At 53.3% G+C, this 26,143-nt stretch overlaps 1 protein-coding gene across 5 annotated transcripts in view; it reads right to left on the bottom strand.

Moving 5' to 3' along the window:
• Positions 1–1,048: 1,048 nt before the first annotated feature.
• The window catches only part of MCF2L (MCF.2 cell line derived transforming sequence like), a 112,731-nt gene continuing 87,636 nt past the window's right edge, over positions 1,049–26,143 (bottom strand). For 3 of the 5 annotated variants that reach the window (XM_081082351.1, XM_081082349.1, XM_081082350.1), the window contains exons 10-32: positions 22,668–22,787; positions 22,214–22,405; positions 21,545–21,736; positions 20,765–20,924; positions 19,855–19,928; positions 19,532–19,608; positions 17,913–17,979; positions 16,583–16,698; positions 15,076–15,145; positions 13,734–13,826; positions 13,554–13,646; positions 12,727–12,852; positions 11,529–11,750; positions 11,171–11,263; positions 9,954–10,032; positions 9,737–9,803; positions 8,771–8,889; positions 8,367–8,459; positions 7,203–7,277; positions 3,575–3,696; positions 3,259–3,371; positions 3,054–3,157; positions 1,049–2,920 (exon numbers count right to left, since the gene is read on the bottom strand). In XM_081082351.1, the coding sequence (XP_080938477.1) occupies positions 2,835–2,920; positions 3,054–3,157; positions 3,259–3,371; positions 3,575–3,696; positions 7,203–7,277; positions 8,367–8,459; positions 8,771–8,889; positions 9,737–9,803; positions 9,954–10,032; positions 11,171–11,263; positions 11,529–11,750; positions 12,727–12,852; positions 13,554–13,646; positions 13,734–13,826; positions 15,076–15,145; positions 16,583–16,698; positions 17,913–17,979; positions 19,532–19,608; positions 19,855–19,928; positions 20,765–20,924; positions 21,545–21,736; positions 22,214–22,405; positions 22,668–22,787 (2,553 nt within the window). In that variant the 3' untranslated portion in view covers positions 1,049–2,834. The remainder of the gene's footprint in view (positions 2,921–3,053; positions 3,158–3,258; positions 3,372–3,574; positions 3,697–7,202; positions 7,278–8,366; positions 8,460–8,770; positions 8,890–9,736; positions 9,804–9,953; positions 10,033–11,170; positions 11,264–11,528; positions 11,751–12,726; positions 12,853–13,553; positions 13,647–13,733; positions 13,827–15,075; positions 15,146–16,582; positions 16,699–17,912; positions 17,980–19,531; positions 19,609–19,854; positions 19,929–20,764; positions 20,925–21,544; positions 21,737–22,213; positions 22,406–22,667; positions 22,788–26,143) is intronic. The other 2 variants (XM_081082352.1, XM_081082353.1) reach the window with 2 other exon arrangements.

Here is a 26,143-nt window from a genome sequence, read left to right on the forward strand (position 1 = left end):
TTTTATTATTTTCTTCTCTGAATTGTACTAATTCCTCCTTTATATTTCCTTTGAGTTATATTGGTCTTACTTTTAGCTTCTTTAAATGGTAAACTCATTAATTTTATCATTAAATGCAGCTGGGCTATCAATGCCACTCTAAGCTATCCTTTGGCTGCACTCCTGAGTGCTCATATGCATAATTCTGCAGTCCTGCAGATATCAGAATTTCCAATGACATTTCTTTGCTAACCTTTAAAATTGTCTTTTCATTGTTTTTTAAAATTGTGTATTTTATGTGTGTTGGAAAATAATACATATTTTTATACTTTTAGGGGACAAATGGGTATTAATACCTGTGAGAGATAACATTTTCACCCTTGACTGCTAATCTTTGCTCTCTATATTTTGAGCATAATTGTTATATGCTTAACCAAGTCCTAAATTGCATTTCATGTGTTATCAACATTGCTATCCCAGCTTCCTTTTGGTTATAGTTTGTCTGTTACATCTTTTTTCTTTCTTTTATTTTCAACCTTTGCATAACTTTGTTTTATGGTCTCTCTTAGCAGTTGTTACATCCAATTTGATACTCTTTCCATGGGTCAGTTTAGCATCATCACATATGTTGTGACTGAGAAATATTTGGACTTATTTCTTCCATCATCTTTTGTGCTCCAGCTCATCATGATTTTCCCTTTCTGTACCCTACTCTTTTTCTGCTGCATCAACTACCCTTCTTTCTTCTCTACCTTCATGGTTTCAAAGTTATCAAATGTATTCTTGTATTGGGATGGTAATTTTACATTTCTTTTGTTACCTTTATATTGTTGACATACATAATAAACTTATTGTTATTCCATCTTCACCACTTTTCTGACAACGTAAAGTGTTTGGAACATGCTCACTGCCTGCCCCCTTTCTGCTTGAACACGTGCTTGCCAACCTGTGAGTAGATGCGCAAAACAGAGCACTGCTGTGCTGGGCACGCAGACCTGAGGGATTCTGCGCCTTTACAGGTGAAGGCAGACAGCAAGAGTTGCTGATATTTATTCAAACTCCATCCATATAATAAAGAACTCGGATTTTCAAATTTCATTTACATCAGCAGAAAAAAACACAGAAAACAGTGATGAAGACATGAGGTTTTAAAGTGCCTTTATGAGGAAGCGATCACAAAAGATGGTGGGCAATCCCGGGCTGAGATGGCAGGAACGGTGTCTGAACAATCAATATATTAATTAAATTATGAGACACATCATTTTTTTTTCAAATAATTTATACACCAGAAGAAAAGCTGCCAGGTCTTGCACATTTACTGGTTTATTACCACACTCCAAGGCCTGGCTGGCGATGAGGCCTTGCCCATGGTGGTGGGGGGAAGCCTGTCGGCCTCGCTACGGCAGGGCTCGGGCTCAGAGAGGGCTGTAAAGTGACAATTTCCAGCAGCATGGAGGCTATAAATACATCCCTTACATTGGATACATATGTACACGCATCAACATATATACACACATATAAAAATATCTGCCCCAGCCAATACAGAGAGTGTTTCCAAAGAACAGAATGTGTTTCTGAAACACACAAAAAAGGTAAAACAGAAGAGTTTTCTTTCCAGTTCTGCTTTGATTGGAATAAAATAAACTCTGCACCTTTAAATTTCTATACTCCGGGTGATTTTATACAGAACACGCAGGGCGATTTTACTCCGTGTGCAGGTGGAGGAGGTTGGAAGAGGCAGAGGCGAGTCGAGCTCAGGTTTGCACTAAGCTACATATGACATCATTGGTTCAGATGATACCCTGCAGAAAATGCATCTTTATGTATTCTTTAAAAACAATTTAAAAATCCTAATTCAGTGAAGCTTGTTAAAAAAAAAAATCAAGAGTCCCCACTTTTTTTTTTTTTATAGAAAAGAAGGTTAGTATTTTAAATTATAGTTTAAATGTCCTTTCGAAAATTAACTACACAGGTGAAGACATTTCCTTGGTTTCTAACTGCTTTCGTGTGTAGAAATGCTGCCTGATTTTATCAAGGGACATATTTTCATCCACCTGCTACCAGGTGGGCTTTGGGACTGCCATCAATTTCCACGAGAGAGTCCCCCAAACCATTCTGCGCATGTACAACGTGCTGCCATGTAAACCCCAGTAACAAAAAAATAGTTTTATATCAAATGCGGTATCAAATTGTCATTTCATGTAAACACAGTGATTCTTGGTAAAGATCAGAGGCCGAAGTACCATGAAAAATGGCCGTGGGATTCGTCCCTGCTTTAAAAAAAATGTGTAAAAGACAAAAGAGTCCCCCCCACCCCCTCTCTCTTCAAGCTGTTGGGTCAGTGAATCAGTGACGGCTTTTGGAAGCAGCCCCATTGTATGCACATCCCTGCGAAAGCACCGGACCAGAAATGTCAGAACCGAAGCAGAAACCAGAGCGGTGGGGACCGGCTCCTCCCTGGCTGCCTGGCGGAGGCGGAAGGGGTGGCCCCGCCTCAGAGCCCTTCTTCGCAGGTGGTCTGTTGGCCTGCAGCATCCCCCAGACTTTCCGATTTTCCCAGGAAGCTTGGTGTTCTGGTCCTCCCCTGGGAGCCGGGGCCTGTGCCCTGGGAGGGGATCCTGGCGTGGAGGCTGGAGGGCAGACTCTTCCTGAGCCTTTGCTCTGCATGTCCCCACGTCCTGCACCACGAGGTTCTGTGGGCCGCGGCAGCTCCTCGATCGGGTCTTGTCAGGGTCCTCCTTGTCCAGGGCGTGTTAGAGCACCGTCCCCTCACCAAACTAGGCAAGCCCAAGCCCAAGCAAAGGAAAACTTAGGGGTCCGCAGGCTGGCCTCCTGCACCGGGGGCCCGGCGGGTGCTACCCCTGCAGGTCAGAGAGGGGGGCGCCGCAGCTCTCGCTGCAGCTGGAGGAGTTGCTCAGCAGAGCGGACCCTGCGCTGGACTCTGCGGGAAAACCAGGCGAGAAGGGCTTCGGCTCCGTCCTTGCACACTCCGGCCCCTCTTCCTTGGTCACAGGCTCCAGGTGGTGACACCCGGTGGGCTCAGGGCACAGCCAGCGTGGAACGGGGGGTCTTACCTGGGCTGCTCAAGCACTGCGCCGAGCTGGACTTGCCGAGGAGCACGGACAGGCTGCTGGCCGGCACCCAGCCCTCCTTGCTGGAGGTCAGGTTCCTGACATACCTGCGCGGGGCGTGGGCCTGTCAGTGGCTCCAGCCTGTGTGCCGCGCGTGGCATGGGGAGTGGCGGGGGTCGGGGGGGGGGGCGCACTGTGGGCATCTTACCAAAGGCCCTCCTCGCCCTCCTGGACCACCTCCACCACGTCTCCGCTCCTCACGGCCAGCGTGTTGGGGCTTCCCTTCTCGTCGTCCACCACCACGGTGTACTTCCCGGGAACCTGCGGAGGGAGGCACGCAAAACCCTCTGCTTCTGCTCCAGGTGCTGAACCCTAGCCACAGAGGCTATCCAGCAACAGGGAGCCCTGGCACTAAACATCCCTCCCAGTGGCCATGGGAGCTGCCGACCACCACGCTTCTGGGGCGCCCAGGGACCAGCAGCACCAGGCTGGCCACCCCAGGGAGTGAGGAGGGGGGAGATTACCAGCTTCCTGGGGCCCACGCCGCCTTCTTCCTCCGCATCTGAGGAATTAATCGGCTCCTCAGCACTCGACCAGCCGTCATTGTCCTCAGGGGCCTCCAACGGGTGAGATGTTTTGCTCCAACCTGAGGGAGGAACAGGCTGCAGTGAGGATCGCCCGCAATGACAAGCCTGTCTGAATCTGATCTATAGAAATCCCTGCAACCTCCAAAATGCGCCGCCGTGTGGAGCGTGCCCCCTTCCCAGGCTGCAGGGCAGGCTGCCGACTTCCCAAATGCCTGCCATGCTTGCTTGCTCAACTGTGCAAATGGTCTAGGGAGGCGGGGTCCAGAGCACCTGCTTCATGGCCAGGCCAATCAGGGGAGAGAATGAGCTCTTACCCAGCAGGCCCTGTGGCTTCCCAGAGGAGGCGGAGCACTCCCCACTTGGCCTCCTGCCTGCTGGGCCCAGTCCCAGGGGAGCACAGGGACCCTGGAAGACCACTAGCTAGAGGGCTGCCACCCATTTGGGCTGGAGCAAACACATGGAAGGGAAGGTGTTTCCAACGAACCTCTGTACCACTCCATACCCAGGTGGGCCAGGAGAGCTCCCCACACAAAGGGCGGAGGTTCCTGACAGCGCCCTGTTTCAGACACACTCCTAGCCCCCGACGTGTGAGGGAAGAGGGCTGTGATCCTCATGGGATTGACGCTAACAGGTGTCTGAGCTCTGCAGGCCATGGAGGCAAAGCCAGGATCCCAACCCAGGCCTTCAGGCTGCAGAGCCAGCCCGCATGAGCTCCACCACCTCCACGGGCCAGAAGACGAGGAATTTTATAAATGATGTATGTTCCTTCTTTAGCACCTCTACTGCCATGGATCCCCAAAGAGAAGCAATTGTATGTCCCATGTGGGGGGAGAGTGCAAGTAAGTTGTGGGGAGACGGGAGGTGATAAATTCTCGATTCTGAATAAATGGGGTAAGTGCCAGCAGTGAAGCACCAAGCGGAAGCCACACCCCCTGGTGTTTGATCACAGCCATTGCATGGTATTAAATAGCATTTCGACAGGAAGCAAACGGACCCAGGAAATAAGCAGACTGCTAGTCAGATCTGGGCTTAAGCACACCCAGTTCCAAGTTACCTGTATGGTGGCTTTTCGCTAAGAAAGAGAGGGTGCTGGGTGTGACCAAACCACAGCCAGACAAGTGTAAAATGCACGCTCCCCTTTATGAAGTCAGGGCTGCGAAGAGGCAAGCTGTCTAATGGACCGGTTCCCAAGGCTGAGAACGTTTAAGCTTGGCAATGAAAACCTTGTGTTAAAGAGGCAATAGAAAACCGTCTCTGCTTTCCTAGCAAAGGGATCTGGGACCCAGAGTTCCCCATTGGCCACAGAACAGTGAATCCCAGGAAGAGAGCATGTATCTGCGGTGTCCTCAGAGCCAAAGAAACCAGCAGATGCCAGCATCCCTGAGCTCCTCCGAAAGGCCCCTCCACAGCAGGCCAGGAGAGCGTCTGAGCTCTGCCCACCTGAGGCCAGGTGCTGGGGCGAAGGGAGGTGTGCTGAGCACGGCCCTGCTCATGTCACTGCCAGGCTTGTGTCTGTGCAGGAATTGGGGGTGATGAGTTTCCGGCTACAAACCACGTGACCTGCTGCTAGAGGCATGTCTGGAGTTGTCACACAGTGTGGGAAGCTAAGGAGAGCACTGGACAGGGCACACTGAGAGGGTCACAGTGCCGGGTGGCCTGGCTGCAAACATCTTCTCCCCCTCCTGCCCACCCCGAAAGATATGGTGGGGTTTCTGGCAAAACAGGAGCAGAAGTCTGAGGACAGTGAGGACAGGGAGATGAAGACTGTCCTATGGGCAGAGGAGGCAGTGCCGCCTGGCCAGCCGACCACAGGTCAACCTTCGCTTTAGAAAGCAGCCTGGTTGTGTTTGTCTTATGAACAACTCAGCCCCCTGGCGCCTGCAGATACAAGGTTTTCTAGGCACAGAGCAGCATCCAGGCCTGTGGTCACTCCCCTCTCTGCCCGGGAGCCTCTGGGGGAACCTCTTGAACAGGCTCAGTAACGTCCCTGCCTTCAAACAGTGTGACAAGGGAGTTGCCAGAAAGTATGAGACCCCACTTATGCCCGAGGCCCCAAGTGTGACACAAGAAAATGTTATCAGTTGTCAGTGTAATGACCACAAATCGGGACGGCATCCCTCTCTGATCTATTCAGGATGTTGGGGGTTTTGCAGGTGGACATTTGGGCCACGGTGACCATGAGTACAATCACGCCTATTTCCTGTCAAACAGTCCTAGGTGTTGACAGTGAGGGAAACAATGGCCGGGGAAGCGGTTCAGGAAGTGAGCGCTTAAGCATTTGCAAGAGGGCCAGCAGGGAGCGCCCGAGTTCATCGGGTTCATCGTCACCTGCTGTGGACTGAAGTGGTCAATGGTGAGGAAGAGGAGGGGAGCACTGGCTGCTGAGCCCCAGGTGCCGTGCTCAGGACTCCCACACATCTACTGTGACCCTGCACGGGGGCCTCGTCTTCATTTTACAGATGAGGAGACGAGCTTGCAGAGGTGACATCTGGCTAAAAAGCAGTAAAAGCAGCACTTGAGCTGCACTGGGCTGTGCTCAAGCCCGCACTCACTCCTGCCCCACGCTCACACCAGCCGTCTACACAACCTGAGACCACAGCGGGGAAGCCTCCGGTGTCTCCAGGTCTTAAGTAGAAAATGTGTAAGGGAGGAAAACAGCCCCTTCCAGGAGATTGTCAATGGGAAAGGACTCTGCTCTGAGCTCCTGGGGCAAGCTGGGTGCACCCCCCCCCTCCCCCCCGGCCCCAGCCAAGGCACTGGGAGAGGGGCCTGGCCCCTGGGCTGTCATGTCCGGGGGCAGTAGGAGGGCCGCAGCCTGGGTCCTCAGGGTGCAGAGTGTGGTTGGAGGCCAGTGTGGGCCTTGGGTGGCCTCCGGGTGGTCTCCGGCAGTAAGTGTGGGTATTCTAGCTCCGTCTACTCCCCTCGGGAACCTTCACAATTGTTTGCAAAACTCAGGTAGATTCACAAAGTGAAATCCTCTTTGAAAACCTGAAACCCTCAACCTGGGCCAGGGGACTCTGGGTTTCCCTGGGTGGCAGGGGTGGGGGGCTTTACCCTTGGAATATGAGGGGTGAAAAGGGAGAAGGCCCAATTCCCACCACGGAGCTTGACCCCCTCTGTGTATGACTGGCCATCTCCCAGTGAAATGAGAGGCCTAATGGGATCCCGTAACTCCTATGTTCTGTGTTTCCACCACGAAGCACTGGGATAAACTGGCAAAGCAGCGGGTGGCTGGTGCTGCAGGGGCCTGTGGACAGGGGTGCCTTGCAGCCTATAAAGCCACTGAGTAATGAAGCCCAACCCAGCCCAAACGCCAGCCAGGTGTCAGTAATCTGTCGGTTCTGGGCAGGCCTAGTGTGAGGAGTTCAACCCAGAAGCATGACATCATCACAGCACCACTGGCCAGAGCATCATGCTTTTGAACAAAACAAAGAGTTTGCTTCTGGCTTGTAGAGACCTATCTCGTTTTGCATTCCAGATGACGTGCAATGGCAAGACAGACAGCGTCCCTAACCGGACGGGAAAATGGATGGCAGGCTATGTCCAGAAGGTTGAGCCACTCTACCTCGTAACCCAAAAGGCGTTGGATCGCTCTTAACTTCATGTCGCTTAGCTTTTTTGTCAGGACTGGTAGGAGAAGCTGCAGAAGGAGGAAGAGGCAAAAATATAACAGAGAGAAGAGAGAGAGTGAGGAATTGCATGCAGAGCACCGAGGAGGTCATGAGAGACACTGAATCCATGCTGGGATGAGACACGAACAGCGAATGGCCTAATTTTCACTGATTCAAAAAGTAGCTTCCTGGGTACAAAACCACGCCGGCTGAGGGATCCCACGGTTGCAGGGAGAGCCCGAGGGAAAAGGAGAGATGAAATGGTGAGCAGTTGACTCTAGCCATCGCTACCATCCTTTTAGGGGGCCATGTCTAGGTTTATGTTCTGAGTTCTAGGTACATTTTCTGGGCTATGATTATACTTTCTATTCTGGCAAAGTGCCAGGATTTGTCTTTTTTGTTTTGTTTTACGTTTGAGGCCAACTTAAAAGTATTTTATAAATTGGGGGGGAAAAACCCTCTAATTTTTTAGACCAGCGTCTGGACCAATGAAGAGAAACTGAGACACACTGGCTTTTAGGGTCCACTGGGGAGTCCCATAAGGGCCCACTGGAACTTTGGGGCTTGCTTCATGAGCCATCTTGGTGTATCCCCCTCCCATAGAGTTCACCGTCAAGGAGCCCTCAGAGGTGGTCGAGCTTTTAGAGGTCTCCTTCAAGGGACCCTTGACCTGGCCCGGGCGCTAGCCAAGGCCCCCTGAAGGCAGCCGACGGCAGCACTTGGGCATTCTGGCATAGACAGTCACTGCAGCCAGAAAGGTGAATGCCACAGGGACCGACAGGAAGAAGCAAGAAAGGGGAAGGGTGCCGTGGGAGGGGTTGGGCCAGAAAAGCAAATGACAGGTCGTCGGTGAGCAAGCCCTCCTTGGAAAAGTTCACGTCCACCTTTTCAAAGAAAAGGCCCCCCAGAGGGCACTGGGCTGCATGGGCCGGACACACCAGTATCCGCGGAAAAGGGACGCGGCGGGAAAATGCTCCCGAGTGGCTGGGCTTGGGATGAGGCAGGCAGATGTCCTTCCCGAGAGCGTCCTCACGAATGGTCACCACACAGATGGATGAGAGGCATGCCACCTTGGCAAGGGACATGCCAGGAAGCGGTTTTCAGAGGGTACCTTTTACCTTTCTGACCTTTGAGGTTAGCAAAGCCCTGCAGAGTAAAGCGCTTCTTGGAAAGCGCAGAGCTTTCTGAGGTAGAGCTAGTGACTGTGTCATCTACAAAGGAAGAGAGAGGGAGAGTGCAGAGCGTGTCCACCGCCCAGAGGGCCCTGGGGAGGGCACGTGTCGGGCCAGGCCGGGGCTCACCTCTGGAGCTGGGTTTGCCAGACTGGGGCGCGCACTGACCGTGAGGAAGAGGGGTTCCTCTGGGAGGTTCCAGTGCTCTGTGCAGGGGTGGGCGGGGACCCCTAAGCTCCTTACAAATGCTTCTCGGGCCGTAGGTGGCCGTGCCTCCCTGACACGCCCACTAGTGGACACCTGTGTTGCAGCTCCCGGTACGCCCAGGCTGGGGCGCCGCGGACACCCACCTTTGCCCTTTTCGGGGGGCTTTGGCAATGTCGTTGAGCTCACATATCCTTCCAGGCTAAGGGGGTCAGTTTTTCTTTCTTCCAACTTTTTGACGTTTCTTGCATTCCCTTTCGAAGGACTAAGGGCGTCAGAGACATTGGAAAAGAAATAGTCAGTTGCCTGGTTAGTTTTTCAAAACTCTCCCTGGGGACTGGAGGTGTCCAGACATTCCTGAATTCCTATCCAGACTTTAAAGCACGTGTCCTACCACTGCAGAGGGGCCATGCGTTTCGAGATTAAGCCCAAACGGAACGCAAAGGGGACAAAACCACCTTCCTAGCCAGCGAGCAGAAGGCAGTTTTGTCTTTTTTTGGGGTGGGGGTAGGGTGTCTTTTTCTTTTAAAATCATTGTTCTGTGGATTATTCACTTAGACCATCTCCTGTCCCACACATGCTTAGAGGTGGCTTATATAAGAAAGAGGAACAATATGTTAAAAAATAAGAGAATGAATAAAACGTCAAAGGAAACATAAGGGCTTGCAGAAAGGGTGGGACAAAGCCGGCGTGAAGGCTGGTGTCCGAAATGTGCCCACGTCGGCGAGTGGTGGCTCTGAGCCTCCAGCCCTGGATGGGTCCCTGTCTGAGGGGCCACTGTCTGGAAAATGCTGGCGATTAACTGTGACCTGGAATAGCCATGTCATGGAATAGCTGACCGCCCTGCGACATAACCACGGACAGAAAGTGATGAGAGGGCTGTCAGGGCCCGGCCTTGACTGGGAGCGGGGCCAGAGACACACAGCTTTGCAGCTGACCCCCCTGGGACTAGCCCACCAGCCTGTGACTCCAGGGGCGCACTGGGCAAACGCAAAGGAACCCCCTAACCAAGAGGGTCAGGTGACAAGGGCCAAGGCAGGTCTGTGGCCTGTGCACATGCCCACTTGTGACTCTTCCCATGCGACGGTGTCTCACGTGCACGTGCCCCTCACCTCGTGTTGGACGATGCTGGCAGAGGCAGGCTCTGGGACTGCTCCAGCGCCCGGTGCTGGCTGGCCTCTGCGGGGAGAGAACAAACAAACCGCCCACGCATGGCTGGGGAACTTGACCCTGGCACCTTTACTTCTAAACACTATGAGATCTCAGGTACTAAGATTGCTTGGAACCTCTGTAAAGCTGGGAGAAAGGGATGGCGGGAGACATTCTTACCTCGACAAGCCTGCAGCTGGCTGGTGAGCACCTTGCGGATCTCATTCACCCACGCTGCTTTAATCTCAGGAGTCGGTGCCTGTGTCCCCCAAAGAAATGCCAGGAGGTAAGGACTGCCGCTCCCCAAACACACACACTTGGGTCTTCTACTCTCGAAACCTCTGAGAACGCTCTTAGATAACGAGAGCCTTGTACGTGAGGAAGGGGAAGGGAGGGAACGGTGGCACGGCCCCTTGCTTCGGGACTCCACCCCAGTCCAGGGCATGATCCGACAAGGCCCGGGGCACGGCCACACCAGCCGGGGGACGGAAAGCCAGCCGATACATTTGCACAACCTCTGAAGGCTGACTCAGTGAGGAAACCCTGCAGCCGAAAGAGTCTGGGGAATGGCTCTGACTCCGTTCCAGGTGACAAGGGAAGCCGGAGTCTGAAATCTCACAAGTATATTCTGAACTTCCAGGGGGAGGGAGGCTACGAGGAGCATGAACCGTGGCAGGGCTCTATCCTGCCTCAGCACAGTGGGTGGCCTGGGGGCAGTGCCAGGTGGGCAGCTGTGGAAAGCCAGAGCGGTGACCCACACCCTCGCCTTAGCTCTCTGGGGCCCTTGGGTCTAGCTGCACTGGTGTGGGTGCTTGCGTTGTAGACAACTAAGCCCAGTGTGATACAGGGTTGCCATGTGGCCCTGGGCCCAAGCCATCAAGTGCCGGGTGGGTGGGGTCAGAATTTGGAAGGCAAGTAGGAGGGCACATCCCGTGCTGGCTGACCCCTTCATGGGGCACCCGGGTTCTGGTGTGGGCTCACCAATGCATGCACAGCCTCGCCCACTTCCTGCCCTCCCCAGCGAGGTGAGGACAGGTAAGGACTCGGAACACACTTCCCATCCCCGGTCCTGCGTGTAAGTGTGGCAAGGCTGGCTGCTCCCTGCACATCCAGGCACACATGTGCCGGGGCTACGGCAGCCTCGGCTCCTTTTTCTGGAAGGACACCTCTGACACCCTAACCTGAAGTGTGCCCCTGTACTGTGCCTGGGCTCAGCTCAGGGTAAAGACGGCCCAGGCAGCGCCCTCAGATGAATAGTGGTGCTCCTGGCCTCTAGGAACTAAAACATCACGGAAGAGTCTAGACACCAGCTCTCCCTGGAAGCCTTTCATTGGCAATCCTACTGAGACTCGAGGAGCCCCGAATGCCAGGCCAGAGAGAGAAAGACGGGGTCCTACCTGTATGATGTAAACTTCCTCCCTGGCGTTGTACCAGATCTCAAACTTCTTCACATCCCCTTTCACGTTCTCTGTGATGCCAACAGCTGTCATCTGAGAGCACAAAACAGGGAGACAGCTGTTAGTTTTGAGAGGGGGCTACGGATGCCAGAGATCCCGCACGCCCACATCCAGAGATAAGAGACACGTGCCAGAAGGTGGACGTCATGACGGAGGCTCAGTTACGACCTGGAACGGGCCCCTGATCCTTCTCTTGAGGGCCAGTGCCAGGAAGGCTGCGGCCGCTGGGGGCCCCTGATCCTTCTCTTGAGGGCCAGTGCCAGGAAGGCTGCGGCCGCTGGAAACAGGCCTTACTCACGTTTAAGGACTGCTTGTAGCTGTAGGACGGGGCCTTCTCGTACCCTTCCCCGTTCTCCTCCCGCTTCTTGCAGAAGAGCACGGCCTTCTCGTGCAGGAACAGGTGTCGCTGCATGGGCTTGAACCTGGCCAGGTCCTTCACCTTGGCATGGCCCTTCTTGTGGTCCGTCCAGACGCTGAAGGAGCCCTGCATCAGCAGCTTCCCCAGGTCGCTCAGGTTCCCCTGGAACGCGGAGCAACGCGAGGAGCATTTACACCCCAGGACGAACATGGGGGGAGTGGGGAGGGGGCTTTAAATGCCTGCTGCTGAGTGCAAGAAGCCCGTCTGGGGAGGCTGCATTCCAACTGTGTCACATTCAGAAAAAGGCAGAACTATGGAGACAGTAAACGGATGAGCGTCTAGGGGGGAGGGGCAGGGAGGGGTGAACAGGCAGAGCACAGGGGATGTGCACGGCAGTGCGACTGGTCTGTAAGGTAACGCCCACGGTGGACACGTGTCATTGTACATGTGCGCAAACCCACAGTGAGCAACACCAAGGGTGAACCCTGTGTACACCATGGGCTCTGGGTGTCAGTGATGTGTCCACGTTGGTTCATTACAAATGTGCCGCTCTGGTGGGGACCTTGATAACGAGGGAGGCTGTGGGTAGGGGACAGGGGGCCCGTGGGAAATCTCTGTACCTTCCTCTCAATTTTGCGGTAAACTTAAAACTGCTCTAAAAATAGTCTATTAATGAAAAGAAACCAAGAATGAGTGCTGAAGAGACTTACAGGAAGGTAAACAAAGTAGTAGGTTGGCCTGACATGGGCATACAGAGGAGAAAGTAGAAATGTGACTTTAACCCTGACTCAGTGCACATTATCAGCCCAGAAAACAGATTCGTACCCGTTCCCTGAGTGATGCTGACCTCAGGAAAAGACCAGGAATGAAGAGGTTTTCAGAGATCCTCTCTGAGGGGTGAACACGTCCTGATTTTCTTGCCACGATGTTGAGCCCCCATGCAGACCCTCCCCAGGCCCCCTGAGTCAGGCCGGGTTTTGACTGCTTGCAGGTGATACCCACGATCATCAAAGCTCAAGGGCACAGCTCTGCACTAGCTGCGGGCTGAGCCGCTGCCTGGCGGATCCCCCCACCAAGCAGGCTCACGAGCACCTCCAGCAGGAGGGGGCGAAGGCAGGGGCACCCTCAGGGTCCTTACGTCATAGCCTGTGATGGCGATGAGGTGCATGGAGTCATTCACGGCCTTGAGGATGCCCAGGATGGAGCTCAGCGCCTCCTGCAGGTCCTCGGCGCCCTCGCAGCTCTTGCTGTATTTCAACATTTCCTGGTGGGTGGGGGCAGGGAGGAGTCATGTTCACACACCCATCTGGACACTGACCCCTACCACTCCCTTGAAAGCTGCTGAAACTCCAGTGCTCTGTCCTTCCACCTCCATGAAGCCCCCGTACCCCAGCCCGCCTCAGCCTGGATGGATGCTGCAAATTGGGGATGTCCCCTGAGCCACTTGGCGAGTGCAGGCCCTTTGCAACTCCCCAGGGCCAGCACCCTCGTGCGGCTCTGCCCCCAGCAAACTCAGACTGAGATCCCCGTCTCATGTGTCCCACTTCTAAACTGGTTACTCCTTCCTTTCAAAGTTGACACCGAACAAACATCTGATGGTTAGGCGCATGCGCTTCGCGCTCATTCACTGGTTCCCTCCGGCCTGCGGTGCTGCCTCTGGGCCCACAGAGATAACCGACTGGCACAACCCAGTGTCAGCATGGAGACTCCATGTGGTGGGGTTTGCCCATCTGTTCACATGCTGTCCCTGCCCTCGCCCTAACAATGGCCAGCGCACAGTAGGCCCTCCACAAGGTCTGTGAAGAGCCAGGCCCCTGCAGAGATGGGAGGAAGGTGGCTCAGAGACCACCATGTTCAGAGATGGTAAGGCAGCCGCAGCCGCCTGGTGCGTGGCTGGGAGGGGAAAGTAGCAGTGAGGTGGCCATGCAGGGGGTGCCCAGCCAGGCATGGGGCTCGCTGTCTCACCTTGAGGAGCAGCTGGTATTTGGTGATCCTCTGGACTGGCTTCAGCAGGTAGGAGTCCAGGCTCAGCTTGTGGTCCAGTTTCTTCTGGCATTCCTACAACCACCACACCTTGGGTTTAGACAGCGTTCAGGAGTCTTTGCTTGAGAGTCAACTAGCAAAGGAGAGCATCCTGAAACGTACCTGGAAGAACGGACAGTCGGAGCACTGCCTCCACAGGCTCTCGGAGCGGGGCTTGTTCTGACAGTACTTCTCGTAGATCTGGAACTCCTCCATCTGGGCCCGGGACAGACAGTGTCACAGTACGGCTCAGAGGGGCCAGTCTGGCCTCTTCCTGGATCCCGGTTCGCCCCTCCATCTCAGATGCCACGCCCCTCATTGAGGGACAGTCAGGTAACACCCCCACTGGAGTTCACGTCTCAGGGCTGTCTTAATCCTGATACCCTTTTATACAGGTTCCCTCAAGATAGCTGGCTTTGCCATAGGAGTAACAGTCTAAGAATAAAGACAGGACTAACACAGACTTTCTAAGGGGCTTAGCCTACACAGTGGGGCTCAAACTTGCATGCACATCAGTATATGGCTGGGAGGCTTATGTAAACAGACCGCTGCCCCCACCGAGGTTCCGGGGTGGGACTGAGAACCCGCATTTATAACCAGGTCCCAGGAGACTCCAATGCTGCTGCCAGGTGACCCACTTTGAGAACCACTGACCTACAGCATGATGGCCCCACCCCACTTCTCAGATAGCACCGAGAAGCATTACAGCCAGGCTGAGTCAACATTGCCCCTCCTTTCCCTTCCAACTGCCTCTTCACATCAATTCGTTGTGACCGTCTCAGCCTCCGGCTCATTTGGTGGAAATGGCTTAGTTTCACGGCTGTTGGTCAGATGCACTTCCCTATTGCTAAGCTAGCAGTGTTTTGAGGTCAACAGGAGAGGATCACGTGGGACCGTGTGGAGAAGACAGCAAGCCCCATACCCGGCAGCCTTCCCTGCTCCCAAGGCTTCTGCTCAACCCCCTTTCCCTCCACACACACACACACACACACACACACACACACACACACACACACTTTACTGATCTTCCCGCCCTGGAAGGAGGCAGACATCGACTCTTTCGAAGAGAAGGAAAACAAGGCTCAGAAAACGTGGAGGACTTGTCCAATGTCCGCTGGTCAGCGGGGGAGTCTTAACCAGGACCAGGACAAGAGCAAACAGAGCAAATGCCAGCATGAGAAGGGCTCAGCTCCATCTAACACAATCAGAACGGAGATGCCTGGCAATTTGGGCAAATCTCAAAGCCGGTGTTTTATAGCTTTTCTCTTTTTCAAACTAGCTAGTGGGCTTTAGGAAAAACCACATTCTTTCAGCCCTACCCAAAAAGGGCACATCGTCTCAGCCAAGCTGGAAACCTTGGTACTTTGTGATTTCGTTGGGGACTGCAATCGAATTTGAAGTTATTATTTTAAGTACCAGTAATTTTAGGAAGTAAGGCACAAGTATACATTAAAAAAAAACATACCCTTTCTAGAAAACACCTTCCAACCAGCTCTGGGCAGTCTATGTAGTTTTCTAGCTCCCTCAGGAATATTCTAGACAAAGAAAGGTTGCATTAGGTCGTATGATAAACAGCCTGAACAAGATGGCATCTGTAACAAATGAATAGCTATTATTTTCCAAACAACTCTTGTTCTTAACTCTGGACTGTTTGGGAGGCCTTGTGTGTCAGAATACAGTCTGGCTTCAGGGACCAACAGCCCACACTTGTCACTCCCCAAATTTTGACGATATCAAACTTTCAGATTTAAGCAGACATGGCGCCCACGAATCTCTGATTTTTGATGTTGCTGCTCACACAGAATTTAGGAGGCTTATTTTATCAGCACAGACATGGGGCGAAGAGGCTGTGAGCAGACAGACAGAGCATCTGGAGGTTCTGGAAGCACAACCCTGATGAGCCAGCAGCTCAGTCGGGTTTCTGCAGATGTAAGGGGGCCTCGGTCAGGTCCCTGCAGCTTTGTTCCTGAGCCATGTGCCAAGTTTTCCTATGTTTCAGACTTACATCTGTCTGTGGGGGTAAATCCCTGGGAAGGGGAGCTCCTGGGGCCTCTTCACCACACTAGTCCTGCAGCCAGGGTCCCGGTTCCCAAGCACTGGCCAGAGCCACCAGATGCTGAAGGTCCAGGCCACTCACTCAGTTTACTTCCCAAGGGAAGGCTCGGGTGGGGTTCAGCTGTGACTTGCTGCCTCCTTTATCAGTGGGCAGGTGAGAAATGCTAGCAGTCGAGGGGCAAAGCAGGTGGTGAGAAAGAAGTCCCAGTGTTCCCTGGGACCCATAGGAGGGGGGGGCCTGGTGCTGTGATGGCCGGGCTTCCTGGCCCCGGGCAGCACTGAGAGGGGTTGGCTCACAGCTGGCCCTTTCTCAGGACACACAGACATCGCCATCACCTGCCTGTCTCTCCACGCACTTACGCTGCCCGCTCATTTCCTTTCCCATGAGCTCCCGCAAATCTGGAGCAGGAGTCCAGGCGAAGCAGCCCCAGGACCAGCCACGCTTTCCCCAAAGCACCAAGAGGCCGCAAATCGCTCTCACAGGGGTAACAGGCAGCGGGAACCTCTGATGTTACCAGCCTTTCCAAGGACGGGCTTGGGAATACACTGTCCTTGCTAAGTGGTGTGGCCTTCGGTGCTGCCCCAAACACTTGGGTGGGGTGGGGTGGGGAGGGTGGCTCCTGCTGGTCCCAAGGGACAGGGAGAGGCGGGAGGGGCGGCTGCTCCTGCAGTCATGCTGGCAAGGCTCGAGGCACCTTCCCCCTTCGTGTGTGACCACCCGCCCCGGCTCAGAGAACTAGCCCTGGGCACGTCCCACCCGGCTGCGGCCTGGTCCGAGGCCCCTCGGTGAGCTTATCCCCGCTGAGGGGGGAGGAAGGGGCACTCTCCACCGGCAGAGCTCAGCCGGGCTCTGGTTTTCAGCTCCCTGCAGGCGGCTACGTGAGAGGCCAGACAGGTGGTCAGAGGAAGGGTCCCACCTGTTATGAAAGTGGTAGATTTCTTCCATGTTTCCGAATAAGACGTCCTTCTTGTTTTGAAGGCCGGCTGAGATGAGATGCGTCATCAGCGGATTGTCCATCTCGGCAGCGTAGCCCTGTGGACGGGGAGAGGGTCAGCAGGGAAATCCTGAACCACGGCCGACAGGACGTCGGGCCATTTGAACAGCAGCCCAATCAGCACGGAGCCCCGCCTCGCGGGACTGTGACGCCGCCTCAGGTTTCAGAAAGCAAATCCACCTCCCATTTATTTACTCACTGACCCTTTCTAAGAGACCGTCTGGAAAGTACTACAAAACCTAAATGGATTATCAACAGCATCAACTTTGGGGGCAAGGGACGGGAGGTTTCATCCTTCTTCTCCCTTTTAGCCTTTTCAAAATCCAGGTTCAGCCCAGCCAGGTGTGGCTCAGCAGTTGAGTGTCGACCAGGAACCAAGAAGTCACCAGTTTGATTCCCGGTCAGGGCATATGCCTTGGTTGCCGGCTCAATCCCCAGTAGGGGGTGAGATCGATGGTTCTCTCTCATCATTGATGTTTCTATCTCTCTCTCTCCCTCTCTCTTCTTCTCTGAAATCAATAAAAATAGATTTTTTTAAAAATCCAGGTGTAACTTCTATGACGGGGACAAATCTTATGTGTATACCTTGGTAAATTATTTATATGTCTACACCCCTGTAACTGCTGCCCAGATCAAGATGTAGACATCCTAGCCCTCAGAAGCCCCTCTGCCCTTCCCAGGCAACAGCCCCCAGCCTTCGCCTGCACTGGGACGTCTCCACTGAGACCGCAGCTTGTCTGGATTCCTCTACAGCAGTGGTTCGCAACCTTCTGGCCCTTTAAATACAGTTCCTCATGTTGTGACCCCCCAACCACAAAATTATTTTCGTTGCTCCTTCATAACTGTAATGTTGCTACTGTTATGAATCGTAATGTAAATATCTGATATGCAGGATGGTCTTAGGCGACCCCTGTGAAAGGGTCGTTCGACCGCCAAAGGGGTCGCGACCCACAGGTTGAGAACCGCTGCTCTACAGGCGTGGCACGCACTCTTGTCTGATTTCTCCCACTCGTCATCGGGCTCCTGGGGTCGTGCGAGGTTCTGTGCAGCAGCAGCTCTTTCTTGCTGTCAGTATGGTCCCCGTGCACACCCACCTAAACCTACTTGCCCCTCGTCCCACTGACAAAGGGACTCCCATGAGTAAAGCTGCCACGAACCTTCTTCCACTTGCTTTTTGGTGGACAGGAGGCCACACAGGGTGGGGAAACCTGGCCCATGGCCCCCTCCCGGCCACCCCCAGGGGCAGGCTCACCTCCAGGACACAGAGCAGCTCCTCCACGTAGACCCGCTCCGTGTCAAGCAGCTCGTTCATCACGTGCCTGTGAACAGGGTGCCAGGACTTATTATCCTGGAGGTGGCCCCCCCCTCCCTGCTGTGGGGCCACCTGCATAAAACGAGCTCCGATTCCTCAAGCCTCCCTCTCTTCCACCCATGTCTCTGAGCCTCCCAGCCCTGCAGATTCTGCCCTGCTTCCTTCTCTAGTCACCCTCCCCCCGCCCTCCCCAAGAGCCCTTCCTGTGCACACACTCCTGTCTCCTTGCCTGGGGGCCTTCTGAGCACCAACTCAAGGCATCACTGTAGCCGGTCCAGTGTCCATCCCTATCCTCTTGCACGTGGTGGGGTACCGTGATGATGTGTGGAACTACTATGTGCCCATCATGTTATAGAGCCCCAGGAGGGGCAGGGGTTTGCAAACCAGCTGCCCAGATGTCTATTTAGGGACAAAGACCACCTTCTAACTGCCCACAACCAAGCATTCCATTCGAGGTGCTTCTGGGTTGGGGCCATTGAGCATGATCAGTTCTAAAACAACTGTCAGTGCTTAACAAGGCTTTAGGGTTCAGTTCAGAGTCAGTGCCCCTAAAAGGGGTGAAGTTGGGGAGGGGTAGACAGGGGTCTCAGGCCTCCTTCTCACCACCACAAGCTGGAGGGGAGCGCTCCTGCCTGGGGGCACACAGCTGTGTGGGCAAGGAGGCGGGGATGTCCCTGGTGGAGAACTGAACTGGATACTGAGGGCCAGGCAGCATGTTGGGGAGGGAGGGACAGCATTCTGAGGACTGATCTCAGAGCGTGTAGACCAGGAAGGTGGCAGGTGAAGGTACCTTGGTGGAAAGGTGAACAGCCCAGCTAGGCCGGAGGGTAGGGTTCTTTGGGAAAAGTGACTGCCAATCGGGGAAGGGCTTTGAAAGTGCCTTCCCATCAGGTCCAGAGTTCAGACCTCGTCAGAGCTCTGTGTGGGGACAGACGCAATCCCTGAGTGGAGTGTGTAGGACGGCCACAGCCGGTGCCATGGCAACAGCCTAGGTGTGCAGTGAAAAGAGCTGGGCTGAAAACCGTGTGAGAAAAGCAGGAGGGGAGAGATGGAGAAAGAGAAGTGACACCAGCTCATGGAGCCAGGAGGGCCAAGGCTCCTGGAAGGGATCAAGTCCATCGAGGGACAGGCGGCAGGCTCAAGGGGCAGTTATGTGGCTGACCTTGCACGTGGGACCCAAGGGCCTGGGTGCCTGAATCACACTTGTCTTCTCACCTGGACTTGAAGAAGGGAGAACACAATCCATTCAAATCACCACAGTCCCGCCTGGGGGCCCAGGGACAAGGGTGGCTCTTCTAAGGAAAACCTACAGTTCTCTTAGTTTCAGAGGCAGACATGCCAAACGGACGCATGCCCTCCGCGATGCATGCATGTGCGTGGGCCCCATGAGGCCAGCTGGGCTCCCACGTTGTGGCTTTGGGGCAGAGGCTGGCATTTTTCACCAACTTTGGCTCGTTTGGGTTCAGACTGTCCTAGCCAAAGGCTGAGACCTGGGGGGGTCGTGCTTGCGTGTCTGCCCCAGAGCCGCTCAGTGGTGCCTGGAAAGGCAGCCCACCCACCTCCGCAAGATGGCCAGGCTTTCCTCCTCGTCCCCCGTGGAGCTGCTCCGGCCCTGCCGGCTCTCACTCATTTCACTCTGGGGAGAGAAGAGCACGCAGTGCGTCGAGATTCCAAACACAAGAGGATGCAGCTTCATGTCCCGACTCTAAGGCTCCGGAGCCCAGGCTCACTTCCCATCTGGGAACAGATCTGAAACCTGAGATCTCGCCGGAGGAGGAGAGGGCGTGTGGGAGAGGGCCAGGGAGGACCCGGCTGGTGCCTGCCAGGGAGGGGCAGTGGCCAGGAGGCAGTGCAGGGTCTGGGCCAGGGCTGGGGGCCTCACCTTGGCCCTCCTGTAGGGCCCTCTCCGGAGTGCGTTGCCCTCAGAACTGTTGTTCTCAGAACCTCTCCGGACACCTGGTTTGGGAAGAAGAGGAGAAAGGTGGGTGTCTGGAAAGGGAAAAGGTCCACCCAGGAGCGTCTGGGATTTATTTTTTTTACTTTCAGAGGCAAAAAGCAAGCAGTCCAGAGAAGGGTGAGGAAAGCACAGCAAAATGGAAGAGAAGGAAAGGGGATCGGGAGACAAGCTGGGGGTGGGCACACAGGGGTCGGCCCACTGGTTAGCTCACATCCCTAGAGGGGCTCCCAGGGGACCAGGTGACAGGGGAAGAACTTCTCGGCCAGGACACTTCTGCCCAGGAGGCCTCCAAACGGGCCAGAGAATGGCGTCCTCTGGAGCCCACACCCTGGGGGCTGGAGCCAGCTCTCCAGGACTCTCGCCACCTTAGGGCACTTGCCAAAGCCCTGAAGGAACCAGCAGGAGCTCCCAGCTGCTGGGCAGAGCCTTTCTGGGGGCCAGGAAGGGGTGGGAAGGAGTCTTCAGGACATGGCACTGCTGCGGGTGCGGGGCCGGCTGATGTGGCTGAGGCATCGACAGCACAGGGAGGCTTTGGGGCTGAGGTGGAGCCGTGTGCGGGGGAAACTATTTTAGCAACGGCACTGAGGACAGGGGGTTGGGGAGAGGCTAGAGTCTGGGGAAATAGGCCCAGGAAAGTCCTGTGACAGTCCATAGTCCAGTTCTCAGGGCCGCATGCTCTTTACCACAACCAACCAGCTCTGCGGTGCTGAGCAAGGAGGCAGCACAGAGAGTAAACAAAGAAGTGGGCCAAGTGCCAATAAAACTTTATTTATAAAATAAGTCATGGGACGGAAGGAAAGCATTCCCAGAAGGAACGAGGCAGGCCGGCATCTACCTGGGGAGGGGCAGGGCGACTTCGTGAGCGCCTCTGGCCGGGGGGCCACGGGCTGCACGGGCCTCGTCTGCTTGGCCGCCAGCTTCTTCAGGCTCGCCTGCCTCCGGTGAAACATCTCTTCCATACTCTCTTGCTTCTGGAAGACCTTCTGCACGTGTTCCTGACAGGGGAAGACAGACTAGTTAGCAGGATGCTCTATAAGCGTCGGTGTCTGCAGTTTACAAACAGAACAACCATGTGTAGGCTCAGCCTCAGCACGACCTCTGGTTTAAACGCTCGTGACGCAGAGCCCATTGCCAACGCAGCAATCCTGCACTGGCTCTGCTGGCTGTGGCCCGGGAGGGTGGCAACCCCACGGTGGAGTGAGGGACCAGCATCCCCCTCCAGGCATATGAAGGCTGCCTATGGAAGGGCAGTAGACTTGTGGGTTGCCCCAGGGGTGGGCTGAGTACAGCTGGCTGATAGAGAGGAGGAGTCCTATTTCAGTGCAATATTGAGAGGAGCATGCAGGAAGCAGGGCCCAGGGAAATGGCTACTTCATCAAGAACATGCCTCTTGCAGGGGAGATCCCACAGGAGGAAGGATCATCACCTCTTGAGGGAGGCGTGCAATCATTTCTGCATAAGGATAGTTGAGCCAGGTGACCCCTCCCCACAACTCGACATCTCTCTCAAATGCCTACCGTCTCTAATAATTCATTAAAAGAGTCTTTCGAACATAGAGTAACTCCCCACCATTCAGGACAGGGGAGCCACAGGAGAAAAGCCCGAACTGGCATACCATCAGGTCTTGGGTGAGGATGGGTTCGTAGTCCTGGTAAATTTTATTGAGCTCCTGGATCTTATTTTCTGCACCGGTCTCCAAAAACTTCTCAATTTCTTGGAGGGCTGCCTCCGCACCATCCTGGGATTGGCACTTGTCCACAGGCTGCGAGGCCAGCAAGTAAATCCCCTCATCGCACCATTTCATGGACTGGACACAGGAAGCGTTGCAGAGGGAGAGAGAGGCTGTGTTAGCAGCTGTGTCTGGGCTCTCTTTGCTGGGGCCTGTCCGCTGACCACTATGTTTTTGGGAATATTTGCAGCACTACACCATCCCAGCTCTGCTGCGATGTCCAAAGGACTCCCTGGAGGGAATGCAGCACTCTAAAACGTTGAGTAAATCACCCGGGGCAGGACTCATTACAGAGAGAGGGGGGGCGGGGGGAGGCAAAGTGCAGTGAGTTAGCTGGATGGTAAGTTTCTGGGCCTTTTAAAGAAATCGTTAGTTGTTGCAAGTAAATTCTAGGAAACAGACAACTGTGTCAGGACATGACCACTAGAAAGGCATCCAGACAGGAGGGCGTGGGCCAGCTTCTAATCAAGACTGTGGTGCATCCTACATGGAGGGAGCTGCCCACGTGGGACCAAGAGCAGGCTTGCCACCAGGGGTGTGGGGTTGGGGTCCTACCGCCTCCAGGAGGCCGTGCAGCTCCAGGGACTTGTTGAGCAGACCCCTCCTCTGCGCGACCTCAGCGGCAAGCTGGTCGCAGAGGTGCTGGAGCTCGTGGCACTTGGGGCGGATGGAGTCCACGGCGTAGTGCTTGTTGTCGATGAGCTGCTCCCCGTCCAGGGACAGGGCGCGAGCCCGCTCCACGGCCACCTGCAGAGAACCGTCCCAGAAACACAGCTCAGGTTATGTTCATTATAAGCAAGCAGGGTGCTGTTTCCTCTGAGGGACTGAGGGGGTAGGGGTGATGGTGGGGTGGAGGTGGGATGTGGGGTTGGGGGTTGGGGGTGGGTGGGCCAGGCAGTTTCCCTCCACCTGCCGACATCGCCATTTCCTGTGCCTTTCTAAGCAGCTCTGGTGACACCGTGAGAAGCGCTTCACCAGCCTGTCCCCCACCCACGTCCCAGTCCCTTACGCTGGACTTCTCCTCGAAGCTGGCAAGGTCCTTCAGGAGGTGTTCCACGTGTGCCAGGCTGTTGCCCACGTCCGTGAAGGTCTCTATCTTCTGAGCCAACACGTCTAAGGCGGCCTTGACCTGAAACAGAGAAGGGGTGAGAGACCCAGGCCCAAGTCAGAACAGCCACAGCTGAAGGGAGAGGACATGAAGACATGACCGAAACCGGGAATGAGGGGAGGAGAGGGAAAACCAAGATCTCCCCCAAGGAAAACAGAACTAGAGGGGAACTTCCTCAATTTCATAAAAAGCATCTACAAAGATTCTACCGGCAACATTATGTCCATAATGTTGGTGAAAACAATGCTTTGCCCCTAAGATTGGGAACAAGGCAAAGATGTCCATTCTCACAGCTGTTCGAAGTGGTGACAGCTCTAGCCAGCGCAATAAGGCAAGAAAAGTTAAAAAATATAAACAAACAAACAAAAGGCATACAGACAGGAAAGGGAGAGATCAAGCTGTCCCTGTTTGCACGCGACCTGATCACGTATGTAAAAATCCCAGCGAGGACAAAACAACGCCTAGAATGAGTGTGTTTGGCAAAGTTTCAGAAGACAAGATAAATATACACAAATCAATTGTATTTCTCTATATAGCAATGAATACACAGACTCCACAATTAAAAATACAATACATTTGTAATGGCTTTAAAAAATAAACATGTAACTATAAATCAAACAAAACATGTACTGCACAGGTATGCTGAAAGAAACACAATATTGATTAAAAAAAGTCTAAGAAAATCTAAAAAAAATGGTGAGGCATATTATGTTCATTGATTGAAAGACTCAACATATTTAAGATGTTGATTCTCCCTCAAATGGAAGTTTAATACAATTCCTATCAAAACCCTAGGACATTTTTTATAGATAAAGACAAGATTATTTTAAATTTACATGGAAAAGCAAAGGAACGAAAATAGCTAAACACTTTGGAAAAGAAGAATAACATGGGCAGATTCACCCACCCACCCACCTAACTTCTAGAGTTATTATAATAGTACAGTAATCTAGACTATGTACTGACGGAGGGGCAGAATACAGACCCAGAAATAGACCCAAGCAAGTATGCTCAACTAATTTTTGACAAAAGTGGAAAAACAATCCAATGGAGAAAAGACAACCTTTTCAACAATGTTATGGGAGCAACAGGACATCCAGAGATTTAAAAATGAACCTTGACCTAATTCTCATACCTCATACAAAAAGTAACTTGATATGGGTCATGGACCTACATGTAAGATTATAATCTTTTAGGAAAAATAGTTTAGGGGAATATATTTGGGATCTAGGATTGACACCATAAGTACAGTCCTTCACAGGAAAAATTGATAAATTGGACTTCATCAAAATAAAAAACTTTGCTCTGTGAAAAGTTCTGCTAAGAGGACACAAAAATAAGTGATGAGTTGGAAGAAAATAATTTCATACTGCATGTCTGACAAAGGACTAGTATCTAAAGTATGTACAGAACTCTCAAAATGCAACAGTAAACACAAAATGGGAAGGAGAAATAGAGACATTTCACCGGAGATGATATACTGATGACATAAGGACATGGGAAGATGTTCAAGGTCATTGGCCATTAGGAAACTGCGAACTAGAACCACACTGAGATATCACTACACAGCTATCAAAATATGTACAGACAATTAAAAATAATACCACCCCTAATGCTGGTGAGGATGTGGAGAAACTGGATCACTCAGACACTGCTGATGGGAATGTAAAATGGTACAGCCACCTGGGAACAATTGGGCATTTTCTCAAAAAACTAAACATGCAACTCTCATATGACCCAGCAGTTGCACTACTGAGCACTTATCTCAGAGATGTGATAACTTACGGTCACACAAAGATCTGCACATGAACGTACAGCAAAAAGCAACAAACTGTTATTACACAGAACAGCCTGGATGCATCTCCAGAGAATCACGCTGTGTGGAAACAGCCAGTCCCAAAGGTTAAGTGCGGTACAATCCCATTTATAGAACACTTTTCATGACAACAAGGGACATGGAGATGAGTGGTTGCCAAGGGTTCAGGAGGGGGTAGAAGGAGGAGGGGGGTGGGCGTGTCTATGAAAGGGCAACATGGGCATCCTTGTGGGGATGGAATGACCTGTGTGTAGACTGTGTCAGGGTCAGTATCCTGGCTGTGATCCTGCGTTTTAGTCTGGGAAGATGTCACCAGTTAGGAAAATTGGGTGAAGGGTACATGGCATCTCTTTGATTTTATTTCTGACAACAGCACTTGAAGCTACAATTATCCTAAATAATAAAAGCCTAATATGCAAATCTACCAAACAGGGGCAGGACTGGTGAGCACGTGGCACCAGGCCAGCCAAGGTGGGTGCTGTGGGTCGCCTCCTGCAGAGGGAGGCCAGACTGCGGGTTAAGCCTGCTCCCTGGACATCCCCCAAGGGCTCCTGGTCTGCAAGAGGGCACAGGCCAGGCTGAAGGACACCGTGCCACCCGCCCCCCCCCCCCCCATTCCGAGTGCACAAATTTTCGTGCACCGGACCTCTAGTCTTCAAATAAAAGATATGGTTGTCTGAGAGCCTTCCTCAGTCCCCAAAGAAACAAGGAAGGAATGATCTTCTCCAGGGGTGCTGTTCCCACTGGCTGGCGTGACCTCTCTGGTCTGAGTCAGTGACACTGCCTTACCTTGCTGTCCCGAGTTCGAGCACTGCCCACCTGAACAGTGCTCAGTGAAGATTGCTGGACTAGGTCCCACCTCTTCCGGAAAGTGATGCTCATGACTCCTTGGGGAGGACTACAATGGGAGGACGGTCCCCATAGAACCGTCACCGGTCCTCCTCATCTGCATGTAGACACAGCCTCACAACAGCTTGGCCACTGAACTTGACGTGGCTACCTATTTCCTGTGTATTTATGATCCCTCCTTGACCAGAGGTTTCCTGAGGACAGGAAGGATGCTGCCCTGGGTCTACATTGTTGCTATGGCTTTAACCGTTTTATATTCCTTCGTTGCTTCAGGACCAGACCACAGGGAAGTGTATACGTATTCTGCACAAATAAATGATTAACAGGCTTCCAATGAGGTGGCCATCTCTAACGATCTAACACAATGATGGCGCATCACTTCAATTATAGCCCTGTCACACTGAATCCAAGGTGTATGCACAGGGCCCTGCCAGGCACACAGTAGGCACATGTTGGAGAAAAGAACATACAGATGACCATAAAGGGAGAATGAAGTTTGCTTGACTAATGAACAAATAATGCAGAAGAACATGCCAATGAACATATTTTGCACAACCTTTGCCTATAATGATTTACTCATCAATCACATACTCTAAGGTTGACTCCAACTTGATCTTGGGGCTCCATGTGGCTAACAGAGACTATTCCGCATTGAACCATAGTCAACTGGGTACCCAGCTCTGGGCATCCAGGGGATCCAGGCCACTCCCTG

This window comes from Myotis nattereri, assembly GCF_964212035.1.
Source record: "Myotis nattereri genome assembly, chromosome: 2".
Classification (NCBI taxonomy): domain Eukaryota; kingdom Metazoa; phylum Chordata; class Mammalia; order Chiroptera; family Vespertilionidae; genus Myotis; species Myotis nattereri.